Source organism: Girardinichthys multiradiatus, chromosome 13 (assembly GCF_021462225.1).
Source record: "Girardinichthys multiradiatus isolate DD_20200921_A chromosome 13, DD_fGirMul_XY1, whole genome shotgun sequence".
Lineage (NCBI taxonomy): Eukaryota > Metazoa > Chordata > Actinopteri > Cyprinodontiformes > Goodeidae > Girardinichthys > Girardinichthys multiradiatus.
This window is the reverse complement of record NC_061806.1, coordinates 18,219,314-18,241,567: the sequence shown is the minus strand read 5'-3', so window position 1 is coordinate 18,241,567 and position 22,254 is coordinate 18,219,314. Positions and strand designations below refer to the sequence as shown.

At 40.4% G+C, this 22,254-nt stretch overlaps 1 protein-coding gene across 1 annotated transcript in view; it reads left to right on the top strand.

Annotated features, from left to right (window-relative positions):
• Positions 1–380: 380 nt before the first annotated feature.
• Positions 381–22,254, top strand: part of LOC124879820 (oxysterol-binding protein-related protein 3-like) — a 29,331-nt gene continuing 7,457 nt past the window's right edge. Inside the window, exons 1-12 of the mRNA XM_047384572.1 lie at positions 381–512; positions 12,962–13,142; positions 14,823–14,939; positions 17,067–17,120; positions 18,007–18,120; positions 18,263–18,415; positions 18,524–18,614; positions 18,786–18,889; positions 19,426–19,515; positions 19,618–19,777; positions 19,931–20,055; positions 20,147–20,278. Of these exons, the coding sequence (XP_047240528.1) occupies positions 13,080–13,142; positions 14,823–14,939; positions 17,067–17,120; positions 18,007–18,120; positions 18,263–18,415; positions 18,524–18,614; positions 18,786–18,889; positions 19,426–19,515; positions 19,618–19,777; positions 19,931–20,055; positions 20,147–20,278 (1,203 nt within the window). The 5' untranslated portion in view covers positions 381–512; positions 12,962–13,079. The remainder of the gene's footprint in view (positions 513–12,961; positions 13,143–14,822; positions 14,940–17,066; positions 17,121–18,006; positions 18,121–18,262; positions 18,416–18,523; positions 18,615–18,785; positions 18,890–19,425; positions 19,516–19,617; positions 19,778–19,930; positions 20,056–20,146; positions 20,279–22,254) is intronic.

Sequence of the window (22,254 nt, the reverse complement as noted above, 5' to 3'; positions counted from 1 at the left end):
TGTATATTTGGAAATCTCAAATGAGTATTTTCTACGTACATTCTTGTTTGTGGAGGCGAAATATATTATCTAACTTGAGAAATATTACCTTCACTAGTTTGAAAGTTGGAATTTTCTGTATTCAAATTCTGATTAGCAAGTATATGATTCTGACTCAAAGCAATCCAGTGATCAATGTGTTCTGAAGTAATGGAACAAGTTGGATAAGATGTTACAACGGCCTGCCGTACTCAAATTCACCTTGATTGATTTTCTGCCTCACATTTTCTTGTACGTCACCATTCCGACCAATTCAAAGAAGAAACCCGCCCCGTTTTTCTTTTCCCGCCCCAGCTAACTCTTCCTGAATTCTGATTGGATTAGACACTCGTCACTCTAACCTGCTACTCAACAGACTCCTCCCCATTACCACTCAACTCGGGGCTGTGGAACGAGGAGCCGTTTAGTCCAAAGCCCGGTACTGTACTGCTTGTTGAGGAGGAATAGGATGCTGTAGCTTTCGCCTAAGAACCGTAAGTTTTTTTTTTATTAACCGAAACTCGTGTAAAAGTGGGTGTTAGTCTTGAGCTATGCTTTCTTTGACAGTTTCCGTTTGAATAAAGCGGCAGACTTGACAGCGCTGACTGCGCTCCGTCTGTCTCCAGTGAAATATCGCTTTCGATAGAATTATTAATAGACCGTTGTTTATATGTGGTAACCCAGCTCAGCTGGCGTGTAACAGAGTCGGTTTATGCATATTGATTGCGACACCTTAGCCTAACGAGGCTGTGCAATGTTTGACTTGAGGGAATACATTAGACATTTTGTTAACAAGTTTGTCGTAGCCGTGCAGGCTGCTGTTGAGCAACAGAACCTGTCTCTGTATGGGGCCACCTGTGGTTTCTCCCTGTGGAGTTTGGTCCCCATTAATTAATATTTCATTCAACCAATCGGCCTCGGCTGCCTTTCTGACATCATCATCAGTAAAACCAACCACGTATTTTCAACATATTCAGTCTTGTTACCCAGATCAGATTGAACAGACTTGTAAACGTGTGTGTGTGTGTGTTTTGTGTAAAGTGAAAGTTGATTACCTCCTTGTCCAGACCAGATTATTTAATGCATGAGGAGTGATCTATCTATCTATCTATCTATCTATCTATCTATCTATCTATCTATCTATCTATCTCTCTATCTATCTATCTATCTATCTATCTATCTATCTATCTATCTATCTATCTATCTATCTATCTATCTATCTATCTATCTATCTATCCGGTAATAATGTTGTATTAAAATGTCATTATCTTTTTAAAAAACAAAAAATAGCAGAGTTATCATCTCCAGTGTTTGTAAATCTTTGACCCGCTGATTCAGATTTCAACTGTTTTACATTTTTTTCTATATTGACAGCTTTTCAAATACATTTTTCTGGCCTTCTTGCCGTGAGATCTCGTTAATTATTTGTAGTAGAAGCTGAGGTGATTGAGGAGTTAGTTAGTACAGAGTAATTACCTTCCATGTTTCTGTCACCTCGCTTTCTGATTGGCTGTATGTGACGTTAAAAAGGCTGCGTGCTCGTTGGTTGTCAGGGAACACCCCACACGGAAGGATATTGGGATGAATATCCCTGATTTGAGGTGACCCCGCTGTTATTGGGAATCTAGAATTTTTTTTCCTGACATTTTAAAAATTAGAAAGTCAGTAATTTCATTGTAAAAGTTATTGGTTTTGGATGTAAAAGTGATATCCTTATGTTGGAGACATATAGCTCAACTGTATATGCATAGATGCCCCTTTTGCCCCTTAAATCAAAAGAAAAACGTGTGGTGTTCTTCAGCTCCATGGCAGACACCTCTAATTCAGTAGGGCTTTTATCAAATTCTGCACAGATCATTTTTAGAAACCATACTTCCAACCATAGAGCTTGTTGTCGGTGAGTGACATGCCGGTTTAGCATATGTGTTGAAGGAGTGGGCCAGCGTATGATAACCCTAAATAAAAAGTGCTGTGTTTCACTGTTATTTACACAATGTTTAAACCAAGACATAAACAGAACTAGTTGGTTTGAATTAAAACAGAAAAACAGCCATTATTCCTACTTCAGCTAAAATACAGTAATGTATTGATTATTACTGTTATAATTCTGCGGTGTATTATAGTTAGCATTATTTAGATTTTGAACATTTTCTTATTTCAATTAATATAGAATAATCTAACGTTTTAATTGCTCTGAATGTTTTCCCTGTTGGCTGTTCTGCTTTTAATAGAGTTACACCAGCAGTGTAATAAAGCTGATATTAGCTGGTTAATCAATCGGACCGTCTGTTGGGGTAGAACCTGCAGTCAGCTGCTGAACAGAAATGCTTCTTTTAGCTTGACAGCTGTAGTTTTGAAGCAGAATTACTTTTATTCAAGTGACAAGTGGCCCTTCTTTAGACCGCATTCCCTGGCTGTCTGAGGTTTTCATAACCGGTAAAATGTCCAAACAGCCAGTTTGTCTTCTGAGAGAAAAGTGTTAGTCTTATTTTAGGCAGCTGATTGGCAATGTGCAGCAACCGGTTTGGCGCGGCATTACCCAATGCTTCACTCAGCTGGAGAAAACTTCAGTTACTCCTGCACTTTCTTTAAAATCTATTACCATAATTTAAAACCATGAGAACGCTATGGCAGAAGGTTATCGAATTTTTTTAAACCATAACCTTTTTTCAAAGTTTAGGCATAACTTGTGCTCAGTGAGTGAAGAGCAAGAAGGAGAAAATCCAGAAGAGGAGAGGCATTCAGCATCAGTTGTAGGAAAATACTGCAGATGTCTGCAGCGATGATTTGAACTCATGACTGGGCCTACGTTGCCTTGGAGTGGTGGCCACAATGAGTAATATGTTTGATCAGTGAAGCACCACAAAGCTCTATATGACTCAGCTGGACTTTATTTATAAAGCAAGTCTGGCCCAAGGGCTTTAAACAGGAAAAACAGGACTTAAAAGGAAAGACAGGGAAAAACAGATTGTCTTCAATCAATCAATCAAGCTTTATTTATAGAGTGCTTTGCTCACCCAGAGTGACCAAAGTGCTGTACAAGTCCTTAAACTCAAATAATAACATAAGATAGGCAATATAAATGCAACATGCATAGTAAAACTAATGAAATAAGAGCAGTTAAAACAATGAAAAAAAAGCTGTATATAAAACCAGCTTGATACTTCTGCTCAACCAAAATAAAAAGCCAAGTTAAAAAGAGGAGTCCTCAAAATAGATTTAAAATCATTCAAGGTGTTTGCTATCCTTACAAGTTGTGGAACATCATTCCAAAGTTTGGGAGCTGCAACAGAGAAAGCTCTGTCTCCTCGGCTCAAAACATGAGTCCGAGGAACATCAAAAAGCAGCAGGTTACCTGACCTCAGCATTCTGCTGGGACCATGGATGTCTAAGAGCTTTGATAAACAAGGAGGTGCCTGACCGTTTAAGCATTTAAAAACCAAATGTGAAATCTTAAAAACAATCCTAAAACGGCCGGCCAGCCATTGCAGGCAGGACAATATGGCAGTAATGTGCTCAGTTCTTCTTTTACCGCTCGGCAAATGGGCAGCATTAGACCAGCTACAGGCTACAAAGAAGAGAGTTGTTCATCCCAATGTAGAGAGAGTTGCAGTAGTCCAGTCTAGAGACGCACTGGGAGGTTGGTAGGGTTTGATTTCAAGAGATCAGCCTTACGTGGTAGACGCCAGACTGGACTACTGCACGAACCTGTTTATCAAATTTAAAACCGTTATCAAAAGAACACACCAAGATTCCTGATGGCAGTAAAACTAGCAGAATTTAAAGGACCTGGTGCACTGCTACAAGTTAACAAGTCAGTTTTCCCAAAAACTATCAGTTTTATTTCCATCAAATAAAGGAAGTTAAGCTCCATCCAAGTTTTAATGTCCTTTTAAACAGTTTAACAGGTTTCCACTTGGTTTTAGTGGGCGCTAGATTTGTACATTATCCGCAAATCAATGGCAAGACAAATTGGACTTTCTAAAAAATGGAGGTAATGGAGGAAAGCTGGCCCAACTGGACAGAGAAGATTCTGCCAGACAGGTAGGAGCGAAACCAGTTCAGGGCAGTGCCCTTCACACCAACTAACTTGTCCAGATGTAATACCAAAATATCATGGCCCACCGTGTCAAAAGCAGCAGTTAAATCCAGCAAAAATGAAAACAGCAGTCACCCGAGTCCACAGTTAAAGCAAATCATTAAAAAAAGTGGTGTTTCTGTGCTGCGACACGATTTAAAAACCAGACTGAAATTTCCCATTAATCGCATGAAACTGTAGATGATCTTAGATGATCGTTGATCATAATTTATAAATGTATAAGTTGAAGGCATCCATTTGCAAGATTAATCATATCAGGAGTAAGAGCTAAAGGAAATCAGGTGTGTCTCCTGTAATGTATCTGGCTGACGTTCCTGTGAAGTTTGCCAGTCAGGTGATCTTGGTTCAGTTCAGCATTCCTGGGCGTCAACATCTAGTGGGGCCATTGTGACTCGCTGAGTTATCTCTGTGTCACTTTCTCTTTTACAAAACACCCACTGCAAAGCTGGTAAACTCCGAGCACTCTTACTCCACTAATTCCTCAAGCAGTAGCTCTGATAAAAGCTCTCCTCTTTTTGGATAAAGGTGGAAGGATGCGGTCCTCCTCTTCCTCTCAGACCAGCTGGTCAGTGACTCCTGAGAAATAATTTTTCTGCTAGTGCACGTTCTATAAATACCAACTCAATTAACATCCCCAATTTATATTTTTGCAAACATAAAGCCGAATATAATGTTGCTTTGTTTTGTTGTCTCCATAGCAACTTGTGATTGAGCAGCAACATAAAGTATCTCTTGTCTGAGCAGGAAGGAGACCGAAAGACGTCTTTGTGATGCAGTTCTGCAACACATATGGTGCAAAATCGGAGGACCTGATGCTTCCCGGGCTTGATCCCTTTCTGTTTCCTGATTGCCGTTTGGCATATTGGGGTCACTGCGTATCTTTTTGATCATCACATTAGTATTTCTCACAATGCTCGCAGCAGACAAAGGCTCTATTTTCAGACAAAAACACCTTAAAATAGCTTCAAACCAGTCTGTCATATCATTCATCTACTCTGTCAAACCTGGTGTCAAAGGTCAGACAACTGCTGCGACCATCATCCATTTCAAAGCCATATGCTGCCTTTTTTCATTAAGATCTAAAAGTAGATATTGCCAGATGTTGGTCTATTAAAAACATCTGAGGATCATCCTCAGCTTTACCCTGATACGTCTGTAATCTGTGAAAAGCTGTTTCTTTATGGACTTCCAGTGTGGCAGTAACACAGTGGAGGAAATTTACAATTATTTGGACTGTTGGGTCGATGGCCGTCAGGCTCCAGGAATGTGTGGGAGAAAGTTGCTGCTCTTTGAGTGTCTATGTGCTTTTGTTTGTCATGGCAGGACTGAAAACTCCAGCCTGACTATCCCTCAGGTGTCAGCCTGGAAGTCAGGAACCATAAGGCTCAGTTGTGCTGTATGGAGATCGCTCAGCTTTTCTAAAAATAGGCAGGATGTGTGTTGGCTGGGGCCACCCTCAACCCAGAAAAGGACACAGACTTGCTTCGTTCACAGTGTTCCTGGTCAGTCTGAAAGGGGTTATAGCAGAATGACATGGCTCCTTCTATACTGTTGGGAATGTCATGAACGGAAGCATCTCCACTTGAATTTAAGGAAAATCAGGTGTAAAACCTTATTTGGACTAGCAATGTTTAAAGCAACTATGACTTGTTCTAATAAATGTTGTTCAGCAGGCAAAGCTTTAACATTTTCACATTTTATTACAACTACAAACTGATTTTATTTGACAGACCAGCACAATTTGTACTCAGAAACCTCTGATACAACACAGTAAGGTCTAGTTCAACCAATTAAGAGTCAGCCTTGTTGTAACATATATAATCTCAGTAAAAATCCAGTTGTGTAAAAGCCTTAGGGTTTTTTAGAGAGCATTATGACCAAGAGTTGGGTTATAAACAATGGCTCAGGTTTTGAACATCTCACGGAGCACCATTCTATCTACTGTGAAAGAGAAAATATGAAAACATAACACCTAAACTAAATATGAAAACATAACACCTAAACTGACAAGCTGGGCATGAAAGCACTTGTCAGAAGAGCAGCCAAGAGACTCATGGTAACTCTGAGCCTCTGCTGTAATTGCAGCTCTACAAAGTATTCACTGGTTGGGAATAGAGATGCACACCACACCTTTTAGATTGAAAAAGTGTAAAACAAATGTTAAAAATGATGTCTATTGTTTTTTTCCACTTTACAGTTGTACATAAAGTTGTTTGGTCCATCACTTGTAATCCTAAAACTACAGGTAGGAATAGTTTTGGAAGGTACTGTAAATCTCTATATCAAGACAACGACACCTTCCGACCATTTAAATTCTTCTGTCCCGTATTTGGCCTGTTGCCACACTATTTCAGCGTAGCAGGCCATTTACAAGGTGTTGTGCTGTTAATGATTGACTCACATTATGTAAGACAGATGGGGAAAAACCTCAAGTTTTTCTATGCTTACGCCGCAGAAGGCTGTGATAAACAGGCCTGCGGGGAGGAGCTGTAAGTAGGCCACACGGTCACACAGTGGGACGTTCAGGGAATCGCAGCCCAGCTTCATTCACAATTTATCTACGTAGCACCCAGTCCTGAGTGCTTCTTCTGCAGATTTATTGCAGCCTAGCAAGGAGCGGAAGTGTCGTAAGGTAGTGAGACTTTAAACTGATGCACTGTGGTAATTTCAGAGGTATTGATTTAAATAAGGTTGTTGTTGCAAATGTTACCAAGCTAAAAGAAAGGGGGGACTGTTCAAATGTGGAATGTTACCTTTTCTTAATTTTTATACAGATGTGTTTAGAGGAGTAAAAATGTCCTCTGTTGTCCCCTCTTTGTTGTAACTCAGAAAAGTGGTCCTGAACAGTAGATCTTTGCTGCTTCTTTACTCATGCTCAGTCTGCTCCTCGCTCCTGGTGCTGTTCAGTCAAATTAGTAGTTTAAGACAAGCATTTAAATAAGTCATCTATCTCAAAGGATGAGCCTTTGAGCTTTAGAGACTTTGCTGTTGTTTAAGACTTCCTTGCAGTTCCTAATTTGTTTTTATTTTCCTTCAGAATAATTCTTTAAATTTATCCTGAAAGATAGTTCACTGGGGGATTTTAAAAGGCTATTAAAGGTTTTTTGGTGGATTTTGGATGTTTTTTTTTTAATTTGTGCGCAGTCTACTGCTTGTATCTGACAGATATCAGCAAATGTAGTAGATTGTTAATACAAGTTGCACTTATCAATAACTTATTTAAATGTTCAATATGCCCACTAACTAATAGAGAGACTTTTGTAAACACCAGCTGTTTTTGTTTGGCAGCCTTTGCAGGACATTTTCTAGTGAGCCCCTTAGAGATGTTACTGCCGCTAGGATGTCATTTCTTTGTATTTTCCTTTATAAACGAATTCACTACATTTATCATAAGCAGTAGTTTTGAAGGTGAACTTATTTTTTCCTTTGCCTCTAGGTGCCTTTTTGCTCATACTCAGTTTATCAGTTTGTTTAGACAAACAGCCTTTCAAAGCGTTTCACAATTCATCCAACCCAAGGGATGAGCCTTGTTTTGCACAGTTTTTTTCAAAGCACTACCAAAATGACAAAAACTTACATTTTATATTCTAAAAGCAAGCTTAAAACCTTATATTATAAACTGCCCTGATCTATCACATATGATGTCTTCAGTTCTGTGAGTGTCTCTAAATCATCTGCCACAGCTCAAATTCTCCTTGTTGGTGTGTTGGATTTTAAAAGGGCACCATATTTGACTGTTTGGCCATCTTCGCTCCAAACATAATGAGTGTCACCTTCTCTGATAGATGGTAAACGCAGTGTTTCACTGATACAAGACCAAATACAGAACTTGCCTGATGCTCTGGTGGGGACCACTGCCACCCATCAGTCTGTAAAGCATTTGGTTACCGTGGAGACTTCTGAAGCATGCCTGTAGAGAAATGTGGCTCATCCCAATGATTGTTTTGGTTTTCCTCCCATTTTCTGGTTGATCTCCACCATCGAAAGCAAAATGCTTCACATTTTCCTTTTGTTCACATTTATATTGGCGCTATATAAATAAAACTGAATTGAATTGAATTGCTTCTTCTTCCAGACAAATAAAACTCAATTTGGTTCTGTTATAGATTTTTGAAAAAATGGATAAAAAGTAGGGGTGCACAGACTGATTTCCTCGATTTTGAGTGATTGACCGATATTTCCATGTGAAACTGATCTTATCCACCGATCTTATCTACTTGTCTAACCTACTGTTCAAGTTTTGTTTCTTTTTAAAATTTGAAAAATGAAAGACTAAAGGAACTGCAATGCTCTAAACGTTTCATTTATATTTGACAGCTCTGCCTCATGTGTATTTAAAACGAATTTGTACTGTTTTACGGGTATTGTTCAGTGTTTTTGAATAAAATAAGATTGGAACTTTGAAGGTGTATTGTGACCTTATAACACCTGACTGTTAGTTATAAATAAAACCTGTATTGGTCAAAATCGGATCGGCAGGTCAGGCTTTTTAAAGATCGGTAAACTGCAATCGGTGCACCCCTAATGAAAAGTCAAATTACTTGTGATTGACTGAAAAATTTATTATTCCCTCAGGTCCAGGTTTCCTTTATTTCTTAACGTGGTTCTTAACATGGCTTAGCAATGTTTTTTCGACCTTTTGTACAGTACTTCAGCTTTTACATTTACACAGTCACCAATCCACAATGGCGCATTGCAAGACAAGAGTCTACCTTTAACATTCAAGACCGCATACTGCCGCCTTTTCACAGATGAGGCAACAGCTGTGTGCTGAAGGCATCTGTGGTGGATTCCTGAAATGATTATTCCCAAATAACCTCAGGTGAAGCTGAAAAACACTGAGCAAGTCACAACCTGAAAGGTGCCAAGAGACCATATTGAGTGGTTAAATTAACATACCCAAGTTTATCATGTGAAACCTACTGGAATATGTTGCCTGTGCTCCACAGCTGTGAGGCAAATGGGCCGTCCGTGAGCTCGAGCCTGCTTTTAGCCGGGTGTTGACTGTAACCAGTCTGGTGTTGTGGTTGTGTCAGAGGTAGCAAAGCATGGATTCCTTCCTGTCGATGACTCACGTCCTGAGCTCGGTGTAGACTGTAAGCGGGGCCTTGGGGAAACTTCAGAATCCACACACACACACACACACACACACCGTTCATTTAAACCAAACAGAAGATAGCCTGCTGTACAAATTTGAATCCAGGTGTTTATGTTGATTTTTATGCATGCAAGCAAACGCAAAGCCTGCAGGCCTTCCCACCAGACAGGAATGTCTCCTTTTCATGTGGCCCATCCACATTCTTAGAAGCACATGTCTTCAAAAGTACCCACGAATGAAAAGTTTTAAACATCCCTAAAGACAAAGCATTCACAGGTCACGTCATTTGCGGAAATGGGCAGAATTAGTGATGCATTACAATGACTTTGTAGTTTAGACTGTTGTGCCCTCTAGTTTTAAGGCAGCTGTCATTTTTACTGCATGACTAAGAGGAGCATGAGCTTACTGTAATTAATTAAGAGGGTACAAACTTAATGTCAGGTTTTTTACAGTCCTCCTTTCCCTTGTGATGGTAGAATCTTAGAGTTGCAATCACAAGTGCAGCACTTCAACTGTTATTCTTCCTATGGATGAGAAGCCAGGCAGAAAATTCATGTGACCACTTTCTGGAAAAAGTACCTAAATGACACTTGAATGGCTCTCAGTCCATAGCAGCCAAGATAATAATAAACATCTGACTAGATTGTCACACATAAGAGATTCTTGCATATGCAATAATACAAACATTATTTATGTTTAACTTGTTTTTATTTTCTATTTATTTTTTTTATCAATTCACGCAGATTACTTTAATGTGACAGTGTCACACAGTAACGTTAGCACTACAATGAAGGCTGGAGGTGGGGCCTCAAGCCGGAACTCAGTGAGTTCATGGAAACACAAGAGGTTCCGTGCTGACTAGAGCAAGACCGAGTGGAGTGGAGCCGTACGGAGCCAGAACATTGGGGCTCAATGGAAAAGGGGCAGTTGGAGTCTTCTATCAGCCAGGGACCCGGCCAGCTTCTGGGGAGATCTAAAATAGTTACACTGACCGAATCTCAACATCACAACTGACTGAGTCTGAAAGTTTTGCAAAGCACAATGGGAAGTTTTTTCTTCTACAGAAGGGAGTTTCAAGTAATTCCCAATAAGGCTAATAGGTAGCAAAGTTGCTTTAAGCCATTCCTGTTTTATTTTTCTGTCTGACATGTGTAAGAAAATCGACAAAGCTCAGAGGATTTTGAAAGGAAACTCTTACATCATCAAACCATGGTATGTTATGGATTCAGGCAGCGCTCCTAAATATCAAATAAAACGAATACGTTAAAATGAAAGAAAATAAAAACTTTCCATGCAGACATGAGTCAGTATGAGATCTGATAACACGGCTTGATATTATGGTAACAAAAAACAATGATCTTATTGCTTTTGCTAGAATAATATAAATGATCACATATATTCTCATGTTGTTATGACATAGGGCAATGCATTACTAATAAGCTATCCACATGAGGTAAGATATTTAGAAAAACAAATAAATTGCATGCTGCTTCAGTCACAATCTGTCTGCTACAGCTTAAAACGGTAGGTAATTTTTAAATATTTTGGTTTTTGTGTTAGATGTACAGGGGTTGGACAATGAAACTGAAACACCTGTCATTTTAGTGTGGGAGGTTTCATGGCTTAATTGGACCAGCCTGGTAGCCAGTCTTCATTGATTGCACATTGCACCAGTAAGAGCAGAGTGTGAAGGTTCAATTAGCAGGGTAAGAGCACAGTTTTGCTCAAAATATTGAAATGCACACAACATTATGGGTGACATACCAGAGTTCAAAAGAGGACAAATTGTTGGTGCACATCTTGCTGGCGCATCTGTGACCAAGACAGCAAGTTTTTGTGATGTATCAAGAGCCACGGTATCCAGGGTAATGTCAGCATACCACCAAGAAGGACGAACCACATCCAACAGGATTAACTGTGGACACAAGAGGAAGCTGTCTGAAAGGGATGTTCAGGTGCTAACCCGGATTGTATCCAAAAAACATAAAACCACGGCGGCCCAAATCATGGCAGAATTAAATGTGCACCTCAACACTCCTGTTTCCACCAGAACTGTCCGTCGGGAGCTCCACAGGGTCAATATACACGGCCGGACTGCTATAGCCAAACCTTTGGTCACTCATGCCAATGCCAAACGTTGGTTTCAATGGTGCAAGGAGCGCAAATCTGGGGCTGTGGACAATGTGAAACATGTATTGTTCTCTGATGAGTCCACCTTTACTGTTTTCCCCACATCCGGGAGAGTTACGGTGTGGAGAAGCCCCAAAGAAGCGTACCACCCTGACTGTTGCATTCCCAGAGTGAAGCATGGGGGTGGATCAGTGATGGTTTGGGCTGCCATATCATGGCATTCCCTTGGCCCAATACATGTGCTAGATGGGTGCGTCACTGCCAAGGACTACCAAACCATTCTTGAGGACCATGTGCATCCAATGGTTCAAACATTGTATCCAGAAGGTGGTGCCGTGTATCAAGATGACAATGCACCAATACACACAGCAAGACTGGTGAAAGATTGGTTTGATGAACATGAAAGTGAAGTTGAACATCTCCCATGGCCTGCACAGTCATCAGATCTAAATATTATTGAGCCACTTTGGGGTGTTTTGGAGGAGCGAGTCAGGAAACGTTTTCCTCCACCAGTATTACGTAGTGACCTGGCCACTATCCTGCAAGAAGAATGGCTTAAAATCCCTCTGACCACTGTGCAGGACTTGTATATGTCATTCCCAAGACAAATTGACGCTGTATTGGCTGCAAAAGGAGGCCCTACACCATACTAATAAATTATTGTGGTCTAAAACCAGGTGTTTCAGTTTCATTGTCCAACCCCTGTACATAGTGGTGGAATAATGAGGCAAAATACTGAATAAACACCCGTTGAATTTAGTATAAGCTTTTAAATAAACCTGTGTATTGCTAGGAATATTATTACTTTATTAAGAAAAAATAAAAGCTGACATGAGCTGGCTGATTTGCTGGACTCAGTTAGTCTGCACTCTGTCTAACTCACATGGTTGCGCTGGGCTTTTATCTGTGCAAACTTCATCTTCCCAAAAAAGCATTTCCTTGATGACAAGCGATGTGCGACGTCCTTCAGTTTCCCGCACATATTTTTCCAAGGAGCTGGTTGTCTTTCTTGTAAACTGTCTGAGTGAGAGTGATCAGGAAACATACTCACCTGCCTGGAATAGTGTATCACCTTCTAACGATGTTATGGGCTCATGTGATATGTTTTCAGTATGGTTGGAACAGCAGTATCTGCTGCTATCAGGTTTCAAAAATAAACATTTTAAACTGTGCGATGCTGTGTTTACATAAAACAGGGTCTGCGTACTCTGTGTTCCTGATGCCAACACGCTGCCATTATCATACAGAAACAGTGATCAAAGCCTGGTCTTTTGATCACTGCTCTTCTAAGGCGCCACCTTGGTCATAAATATTGACTTAGAGCATTTGTTTCTCATGCACCTAACTCCCATTTATGTAAGCAGTCCACGGAAAGCGGTGAATAAGTCAAAGCACATCTAAATGCACATATCTTCCATTTGTATGGGAAGACAGTTTTGACGATGAGCATCATCTGGATATTTGTATCAAGCTTCCTCAAAGATCATGTGCTTTTGACTTTTGGGGCTTTTACTATTAGTCAGAGAGGTTGTGAGTAAATGATTCCTTTGTTAGTGCTTTATTTTAAGCTCCTGTTTGAGTAAGTATAACCTTTGTTGCGTGACCTTTCTCTGCAGCGCTGACTGTCGGCGAGGCCTCCAAAGGTCAGAGTGATGCTCCTGGCGGGTTAGCTGTGATCACGGTTTCCACAGAAGTGAGACAACTCTTTGCAGAGAGCAGTCAGGTCGCAATAAGATGACGTCCCCATCGCCCACACACAGCGATAGCAGCGGCTCCTCCAAACATGACACCAACCAGGTATGTAGGCGTGACGGCTGCATGCTCTGTTTGGGTGTGCAGCCAAAGGAGTTGTTCTGCACTTTGTTTTTCTTCATAGGTAATTTGAGCTGACCTCTGATTTACTTAATGTAAATGCGCTTTAATGTCCCTGAGCCTGAAAAACAGGCCGAGCAGTGTTACATTCTGTGAGCATTTAAAACTATGAAACTTTAAAAAACTACTAACAGGCTAAATAGAAGTTAAACTTGACACTCCTCTAACAAATGCTAAAGTCAACTGATACGTTGGTTCATATTAGTGGTCAGACTTGGTCTTTTGAGCTTAAGCCCCGGATCCCAAAAACGACAAAACGTAAAATACATATCTATAGAAAACACCCTGCATTATAAATAGAAATCCATGTGTTTCCTCAAAAACAAACAGATTTGTTTGCATCTCCGCATTTAATTCAAGAAGTTCACGGCACAAAACCTGTCACTATTGACTCCTACGGAAACCTCAGCCACGATTGTTCTCAAAGCCTCCCAGCGTTGTAGTTGATGCGGTTTTTAGGTTTTTGCCCCAGTTAACAACGAAGCTGCTTCCTCCACATGACCTGAATCAGTCCAGCTCGATTTATTAAGGTGGTCCCATACGTTTCTGTCAGTATTTATGAAAACAGTGAGAATATCTTCTGTTTGAGCAAATGAATAAACCCTCAAAGGACAAAATTCTCATTGAAGTACAAATAAAAGAAATGTCCACAATTGTTTTTCCATCTGCTTCCAAGGTCCTAAAGTGGAGGTTTTGTTTCACCCATTTTCTGTCCTGTCTTAGTATTATCTTTCTGTCAATTCATATCTCTGAAGATTAATTTAGTAAATATGACCTGTCTGCCCTCATCATATAATGAATAGAATTCATTTATTTGTCCCTAAACTCTGACAGCATAATTAGGCAGTGTGTTCTTTAGAAATGAGTAAAGCAGAAAGTGAAAAACCATTGAGGAATCAAGAAATAAGGGGGAAAAAATCTAAAAAAGAAGCTGGGAACCATCCAGGACCATTCTTTCTATTTATCTGTTTACTTTGTACTGCTGAATCAACAAAAAGAGCAAAGAAACAAGTAAATGAATGAATTGATAAATAAATAGAATTACTTTAGAATAGAATAGAACACAAATCTGAATACATAAATAAAACAGGAAAATCTAAATAGAAACAAGGCAAGACTTTCACTTAAAGTAATCACAGGAAAACCTTAAACTCCTTTAGAAAATAAATTATAGTGACAAATGGGGCAGTTTAAAACCAATGTGAAGTCTCAGCTAAAATAAGATTAACCAAATATTCTGGTGTTGATGCTCAAATCTGGCAAAATTGGACAAAATCATGTCAGAGTTTGATCACTTTAAAATGCCTCGTTTTTATCATGTGGACAAGGAGGAACATAGAAAATGAGAAGTGGGACGTTTGATGTGACCATTATAGTTTTATTACTCCGTTACTCAGGCTGCTAACAATAAATAATAATAATTATAAAAACAGGTAATTATTAGGATTGTCCACATTGCTTGTTCATTTCACATTCATATAAAACCCCGGCCTAAAGGCAGATGACTTCTGCAGTATGTTCTTTATTGTTTTAATATGATCTGCCCCGGGCTAAGGCAATCTGCCTGTCTGAGTCATGCCGTGTTACTCCTGTGTGTCCCTTCAGAATAGCTGGGAGATCGTGGAGGGGCTCAGGGGGGTTCCTGCCAGCATCCAGGAGCCGGACAGACAGGAAGGCTTCCTGCTCAAGAGGAGGAAGTGGCCCATGAAGGGATGGCATAAGGTGAGCAACTCGCCTGTCATATTAAACTTCCTTTACATTTACAATTAAATGTTTTAAACAGTTAAAAAGACACCTAAAGGGTTTTTTCTAACTCTCTGGCATTAAATCGGAGAGTTATACCCTCAATTTATGTTTTTTTATTACTTTTAAAAGTTTACATACACAAAGATTACTGTGCCCTTAAACTATTTGAGAAAGCACTGATTATGGTATCATGGCTTTGGAAGCTTCTGATTCGCCCAGATACCTTTGAGGCTCGCTTCAAACACACTGTATCTTTTTGTGACATCATAGAATAGAAAAAGAAATCAGAAAATTGTGGACCTCTACAAGTTTGGTTTATCCTTGGGTACCGTTTGAAGATTAGGATTCCCAGGTTTCCACTGGTATTTTAACAATTTACCTTTAGTGATGAGATTCAAGTCTTTGAGGTGATAAGGCCTATTTTCCATCACCCTAATCTTTAGCTCCTTCCTCAGGTTCTTTATTAGATTCAAATTGGGACTCTGGCTGGGCCACTCAAAAATGATAATGTTAATTTCAGTCAGAAGAAATAAGCAAAATAATTTGGAACTAGACTGGATTATTTTAAAATAAATGAAAAGAGTATTGAATCATTTTGGGCCTAACTGTATTTGCAAGTATAAACAGCAGGGGAATGTCCAGCAGATCAACCACAGAACAAATGCAGCAGACCTCGTGAAGAAGCTGGCTGTCGCTGGTGAGAGAGCGTTGTTTTCCACAGTAATATGAGTCCTGTACTAACATGGGCTGAAAACCTCACTCTGATTAAAATTACTTCTAAGGCAACATAAAAAGCCAAATTACGTTCTGCAGATGCACTCAGCGACACAGACATTAATTTTTCAGACGTCCTGTTTTCTGTAGAAACTAGAACTGATGTGTTTTTCCATAAGAACCATTGTTAGGGGGACACGGGAGTGGGAGCATCATGTTGTGTGGGTCACAAAATAGATGGCACCATAAGGCCACATTATGTGGAAATACTGGAGCGAAAGTCGGGAAACTAAATATTGTGAACTAAATCTAAGAACAACAAAGTCAATATTTTGGTGGGACCATCAGTCTTTATCTCAGCCCAATAGAAACTTTGTGGGCAGAGTGGAAATCGCATATGTGTGTGTGTGTGTGTGTGTTCCTGTCTTGGCATCACAGTGAGAACCATTTTCCCGATTTCACCATCAAATTGAGGACCCTTTGTACCAAAGTGAGGACATTTTGCTGGTCCTCACGACCTATTTTGCTAACGGTTAGGTTTAGGACTAAGGTATGAATTGACTTTAGGTTAAGGTTAGGGTTAGGCAAGCACTGGTAATGGTTAGGTTTAGGGTTATTGTCAGGGTTAGGGCATAGAAAGGGTTGAAAATGACTGAAAATCAATGGAAGTCAATGGGAGTCAACACATAGTCCTCACTACATATAGCAAAACAAGAGTGTGTGTGTGTGTGTGTGTGTGTGTGTGTGTGTGTAAGAGAGTTGGCAGCCTATGAACTTGTCCCAGTTACACCAGTTCAAGCTGGAGGAATGGAGCAAAATTATTAGGAGGACAAGACATTTGACCCCAGTCAGGCAGAGAAAGGTGTATGGTCTCAACTTTATGTAACAATCCTTTCATTCACACCTAAATCATTGATTATAGCTCTTCTATCTTTTAACACTTCCAGCTATGTCCTCATTTCATCCACTATCGCTTTTCCTTGTATTCTCATCTTTTCATTCCTTCCTTCCTAACAGTTAGTGTAAACCTGACCCCCCCCCCCCTGCTTTTTCCTGTTTATTCTGCCCATACTTGCCTGTAAAGGTCTGCCTTGTAGCATAATGAAGTCCACATTTCAGCTCATATAAAGTCCTTCGGTTCTCGTTGAGTGCCCTGTCAGCATACATCTGGGATTATAAAGTTAAAATCTCCTTGTGAACTGTGGTTATGTCAGTTTGTGATCATTGTCTTTTCTGATGGTCACCTACTTGACTGCTAGTCATAAAATGGAAATGTCAAGGATGTGGAAGAACTCGTGCTTTTTGTTTGAGAGTCATCATGAGGTGCAGTTGCAAGAACCCTGTCCCTATTTAGATTTAATGCCACGTGTGTTTTTCTCTCTCATTTAGAGATACTTCGTCTTGGAGAGAGGCATCTTGAAGTACGCAAAGCGCCCAGCTGACGTAGGTGTAACCTCAACAGCGCCATCTGTCTGGTCTTCTTGTACACATGCAGTACCTTGCAAAAGTATTTTAATATTTTGTCATTTTACAACCACAAACCTGTAGTTTTCTTTTAGCAGGTGTTTATGTGACAGACAACACAAAGAAGTGCATAACTGTAAGGTGGAAGGAACGTTATATATGTTTTGTTTATTAAATATGGATGTAACTTATTCTCAGTATAAATACAGCCGTTCTGTAAGGGCCCTAAAGCTTTGTTATTTACACTTGTGAATATTAAAGCGAACACATGTGGAAGAAGATGCTCTGGTGTGATGAGGCCTAAATTATACTTAGGCACCATCACCACGGTGAACCATAGTGGTGGCAGCGCCGTGCTGTGGGAATGCTTTTCTTCTGCAGAGATGAAGAAGCTGGTCAGATTTGATGGGAGAAGGATGGAGCTGAATGTAGGGCGATGGAAGTAAACATGTTGGAGGCAAAAAAAGACTTGAGACTGGGGTGGAAGTTGTCCTTGAAACAAGAGAACAACCCTAAATATAGAGCTAGAGCATATCTATGTTATAGTCCTGACCTAAATCCAATGGAGAATCTTTGGCAACATTTGGAAGTTAAAGTTTACAGATGCTCTCCATTTAATCTAAAGGAACATGAGAACATGTTACAAAGAAGAAAAGGCAAAGAGTTGCAGCTATAAGTGAGGTAAAAGTTGATACTTTGTGTTGTTCTTTTATATAAAATCCAAATAAGACACTGAAGTCTTGTGGTTGTAATGTGACAAAATTCAAATAAAACCCATGAGATATGAATAGTTGAGTAAAACTGAATGCTGACTGAAACCAACTTCACCGTTATTTATGAAACCATTAAAAACATTTTGGCCCAGTTGCAGAAGGGAAAGGTCCATGGGCGGATAGATGTTGGTCTCTCAGTTATGTCCATCAAGAAGAAAGCTATGTGTATTGACCTGGACACCGAGGACAACATTTATCACCTGAAGGTAACTCCAGAAATTGTTTTGCTGTCTGGGTCATGGCTCATCGTTTTTAGGCGTTTTCTTTCATTTCCTCTGCCTGTTTCACACACATTCACAGATGCTTCTTTCAACTTACTGTCTCCTAATTTGATCTCACGGCACCTAGGTGAAGTCTCCAGAGCTGTTTGAGGAGTGGGTGTCAAAACTGCGTCACCACCGCATGTTTCGGCAGAACGAAATTGCTTTGTATCCTCATGAGAGCTACCTCTTCCACCCCCATGCCTCATCCTCACCTTCGCTTAATGACTCACTTAGAAAAGTAAGTTGTCTAAGGGTTTTTTTAAAATTAATTTTTAGGGGAAAAGTTTTGCTGATGGGAAATGCTCTTTGAGATTATACCAACCACATTTCTTTGTGTCTCCCACAGAGAGCGACTCTTACTAAGCAGGCATCATTCCACCAGTCTAAGGTCAGCTCCTGGCTCCACTCTTCAGAGGAGATGAACAAGTGCTCCAAAGGTCAGCTGATTCTTGTTCCCTTCTCTTTTTGTCTTTAAAAAGACACAATAACTGCATTTGCTTTATTAATTTTTTTGTTTGCAATCTTTGATGAACAGTTTTTATTCCTCATCACTGTGTCTGCACACATCCTCACTTTGATCTACTATTAATAATCTGCTGTTCACTCAGAGCTGGAAGAATGTGAGTCTTATCTGCTGGAGCTCAACCAACTGCTGAAGAGCATGGAGGTCATCCACCGCACGTACTCGGCTCCAGCCATCACTGCACTACAAGTGAGCACAGTCGCACAGATTACATTAGCTTTAACCGAGAACAGAGAAGTGCCATCAGCAGTTTGTTAATGTGTTGGCAGCCATTGAAACAACGGCCGCATTAGTGATCAGCCTGTTAAGGGATGCTGTGCGTCATTATCAACATGTGTTATCTCCCAGCAACAACCCTGCTTGTATTTGAAGCTTTGCATGTATTTGGACACCCAGGAAGTGAATCACAACAGTGAGTTTATCTACTGACATTGTTCACTGCAAGAGGAGATGTCTGAACACATATTTTAGAGCTGGTGCTTTATTTCAGCACAGCTGAGTTATGCCAGACCTCCCTTGGTTCCACGATACCAGCTCCTTCATCACACCTTGCCTCTAAAATTTATATTTTTTCTCTAATCGATTACAGATATAAGTCTATGGCAGATAGGAATTAGACTCTCTTTTTTTGCCAACAGGAAACATGTCTTTTTTAGGATTTTAGGTTGCAGCACATGTGAAAATGACTGCTGTTGGTAAAATCTTACATGTCTTTGGTACCACAGGCATCTGCTTATGACAACCCCAAAAAGGAGAAGAGGTCCCGGAAATGGCGAACTAAAAGCAACGGCAAAGACACCAAAGCCACACTACAAGTACACATCTAGTTTCTGTTTTTGTTTTAATGCTAATCATTTATACACCAACATCGGTGAGCGATTAAAGGGGAAAATCATTGCTCCTTGTCTGATCACCAGGTCCCAAGCTGCATTTCTACTCAGTCCCCTCGCCTTCATGCCTCCAATCCCAACCTCCCCACCACAGAGTCAGCCACGCAGGAAGCCTGTCCTCAGTCCCCAGACTCGCCAACAGAAGTGTCACGTCTGCAGCAGGACTTCTGCCGATTGGCCAACAACAGTGAGTCTGCTCAGATAGTTGGAAGTGCATGCATGTAATGTGGAGGGAGTGGAAAAAGAGCCTCTGTATGTTTTCTTCTGTATGGGAGAATAGTTTCCATGACAACTCCTGTTCTCTGTTTCGTTTTTGTGCCTGGCTTTTGCCTCCCTCCAGTTCATGTTTCACTGAAATCAGCATACAGCTCCTTGGTAGCAGAGAAGGACAGGCTGAAGCACACCATCGACCTGCAGGCCCCCCAGCCGCCTGAAGTCATCGGCCTCAAGAGCCTCTATGTTTCAGTGAGCAATGTTAAAACTCACAACTCTGCATAGTTACATTCTGTTATATGTATTATTTGTCTAATTGATCTAAAATAATACCTACAACCAGGAGGGTACAGGTTCCCCGCACTCCTTGGTCCACCAGGCCTCCAGTGAGAGCAGAGCATCTATTCCAGAGTCCATCTCAGAGTTCTTCGATGCACAAGAATACCTCCTCTCCTCGTCTTCATCTGAGAATGAGGTCAATAATTATGTCTTCTCGCCTGATGTTTTTTCTTTGTGTCCAAAACCAAATGGAAAAAAAATGTTAAACACCACATGTACCCAGAATGAATGACTTAAGTAGGAAAAATACTAGATATATTGTCTACACAGCCACATAAAAGTGTTTGAATGTGGAGTTAAGTATACAGGTCCTTCTCAAAATATTAGCATATTGTGATAAAGTTCATTATTTTCCATAATGTCATGATGAAAATTTAACATTCATATATTTTAGATTCATTGCACACTAACTGAAATATTTCAGGTCTTTTATTATCTTAATATGGATGATTGTGGCATACAGCTCATGAAAACCCAAAATTCCTATCTCACAAAATTAGCATATTTCATCCGACCAATAAAAGAAAAGTGTTTTTAATACAAAAAACGTCAACCTTCAAATAATCATCTACAGTTATGCACTCAATACTTGGTCGGGAATCCTTTTGCAGAAATGACTGCTTCAATGCGGCGTGGCATGGAGGCAATCAGCCTGTGGCACTGCTGAGGTCTTATGGAGGCCCAGGATGCTTCGATAGCGGCCTTTAGCTCATCCAGAGTGTTGAGTCTTGAGTCTCTCAACGTTCTCTTCACAATATCCCACAGATTCTCTATGGGGTTCAGGTCAGGAGAGTTGGCAGGCCAATTGAGCACAGTGATACCATGGTCAGTAAACCATTTACCAGTGGTTTTGGCACTGTGAGCAGGTGCCAGGTCGTGCTGAAAAATGAAATCTTCATCTCCATAAAGCTTTTCAGCAGATGGAAGCATGAAGTGCTCCAAAATCTCCTGATAGCTAGCTGCATTGACCCTGCCCTTGATAAAACACAGTGGACCAACACCAGCAGCTGACACGGCACCCCGGACCATCACTGACTGTGGGTACTTGACACTGGACTTCTGGCATTTTGGCATTTCCTTCTCCCCAGTCTTCCTCCAGACTCTGGCACCTTGATTTCCGAATGACATGCAGAATTTGCTTTCATCCGAAAAAAATACTTTGTACCACTGAGCAACAGTCCAGTGCTGCTTCTCTGTAGCCCAGGTCAGGCGCTTCTGCCGCTGTTTCTGGTTCTAAAGTGGCTTGACCTGGGGAATGCGGCACCTGTAGCCCATTTCCTGCACACGCCTGTGCACGGTGGCTCTGGATGTTTCTACTCCAGACTCAGTCCATTACTTCCGCAGGTCCCCCAAGGTCTGGAATCGGCCCTTCTCCACAATCTTCCTCAGGGTCCGGTCACCTCTTCTCGTTGTGCAGCGTTTTCTGCCACACTTTTTCCTTCCCACAGACTTCCCACTGAGGTGCCTTGATACAGCACTCTGGGAACAGCCTATTCGTTCAGAAATTTATTTCTGTGTCTTACCCTCTTGCTTGAGGGTGTCAATAGTGGCCTTCTGGACAGCAGTCAGGTCAGCAGTCTTACCCATGATTGGGGTTTTGAGTGATGAACCAGGCTGGGAGTTTTAAAGGCCTCAGGAATCTTTTGCAGGTGTTTAGAGTTAACTCGTAGATTCAGATGATTAGGTTCATAGCTCGTTTAGAGACCCTTTTAATGATATGCTAATTTTATGAGATAGGAATTTTGGGTTTTCATGAGCTGTATGCCAAAATCATCCGTATTAAGACAATGAAAGACCTGAAATATTTCAGTTAGTGTGCAATGAATCTAAAATATATGAATGTTAAATTTTCATCATGACATTATGGAAAATAATGAACTTTATCACAATATGCTAATATTTTGAGAAGGACCTGTAGAATCGTTGCATTTTGAATATAAAATGTGTGTTGATTTAAACCGAGTACAATAATCTCAACGTGGACAGATGGGTAACTGTAAAACATTTGAAATTCATTTAATTGATACAATATTGGTGAAAGATATTTAAAATGAGGGTTAGTTTATTTAGTCCATGTCTTGTGTTGTCTATGATAAAGATTAAAACAACAGT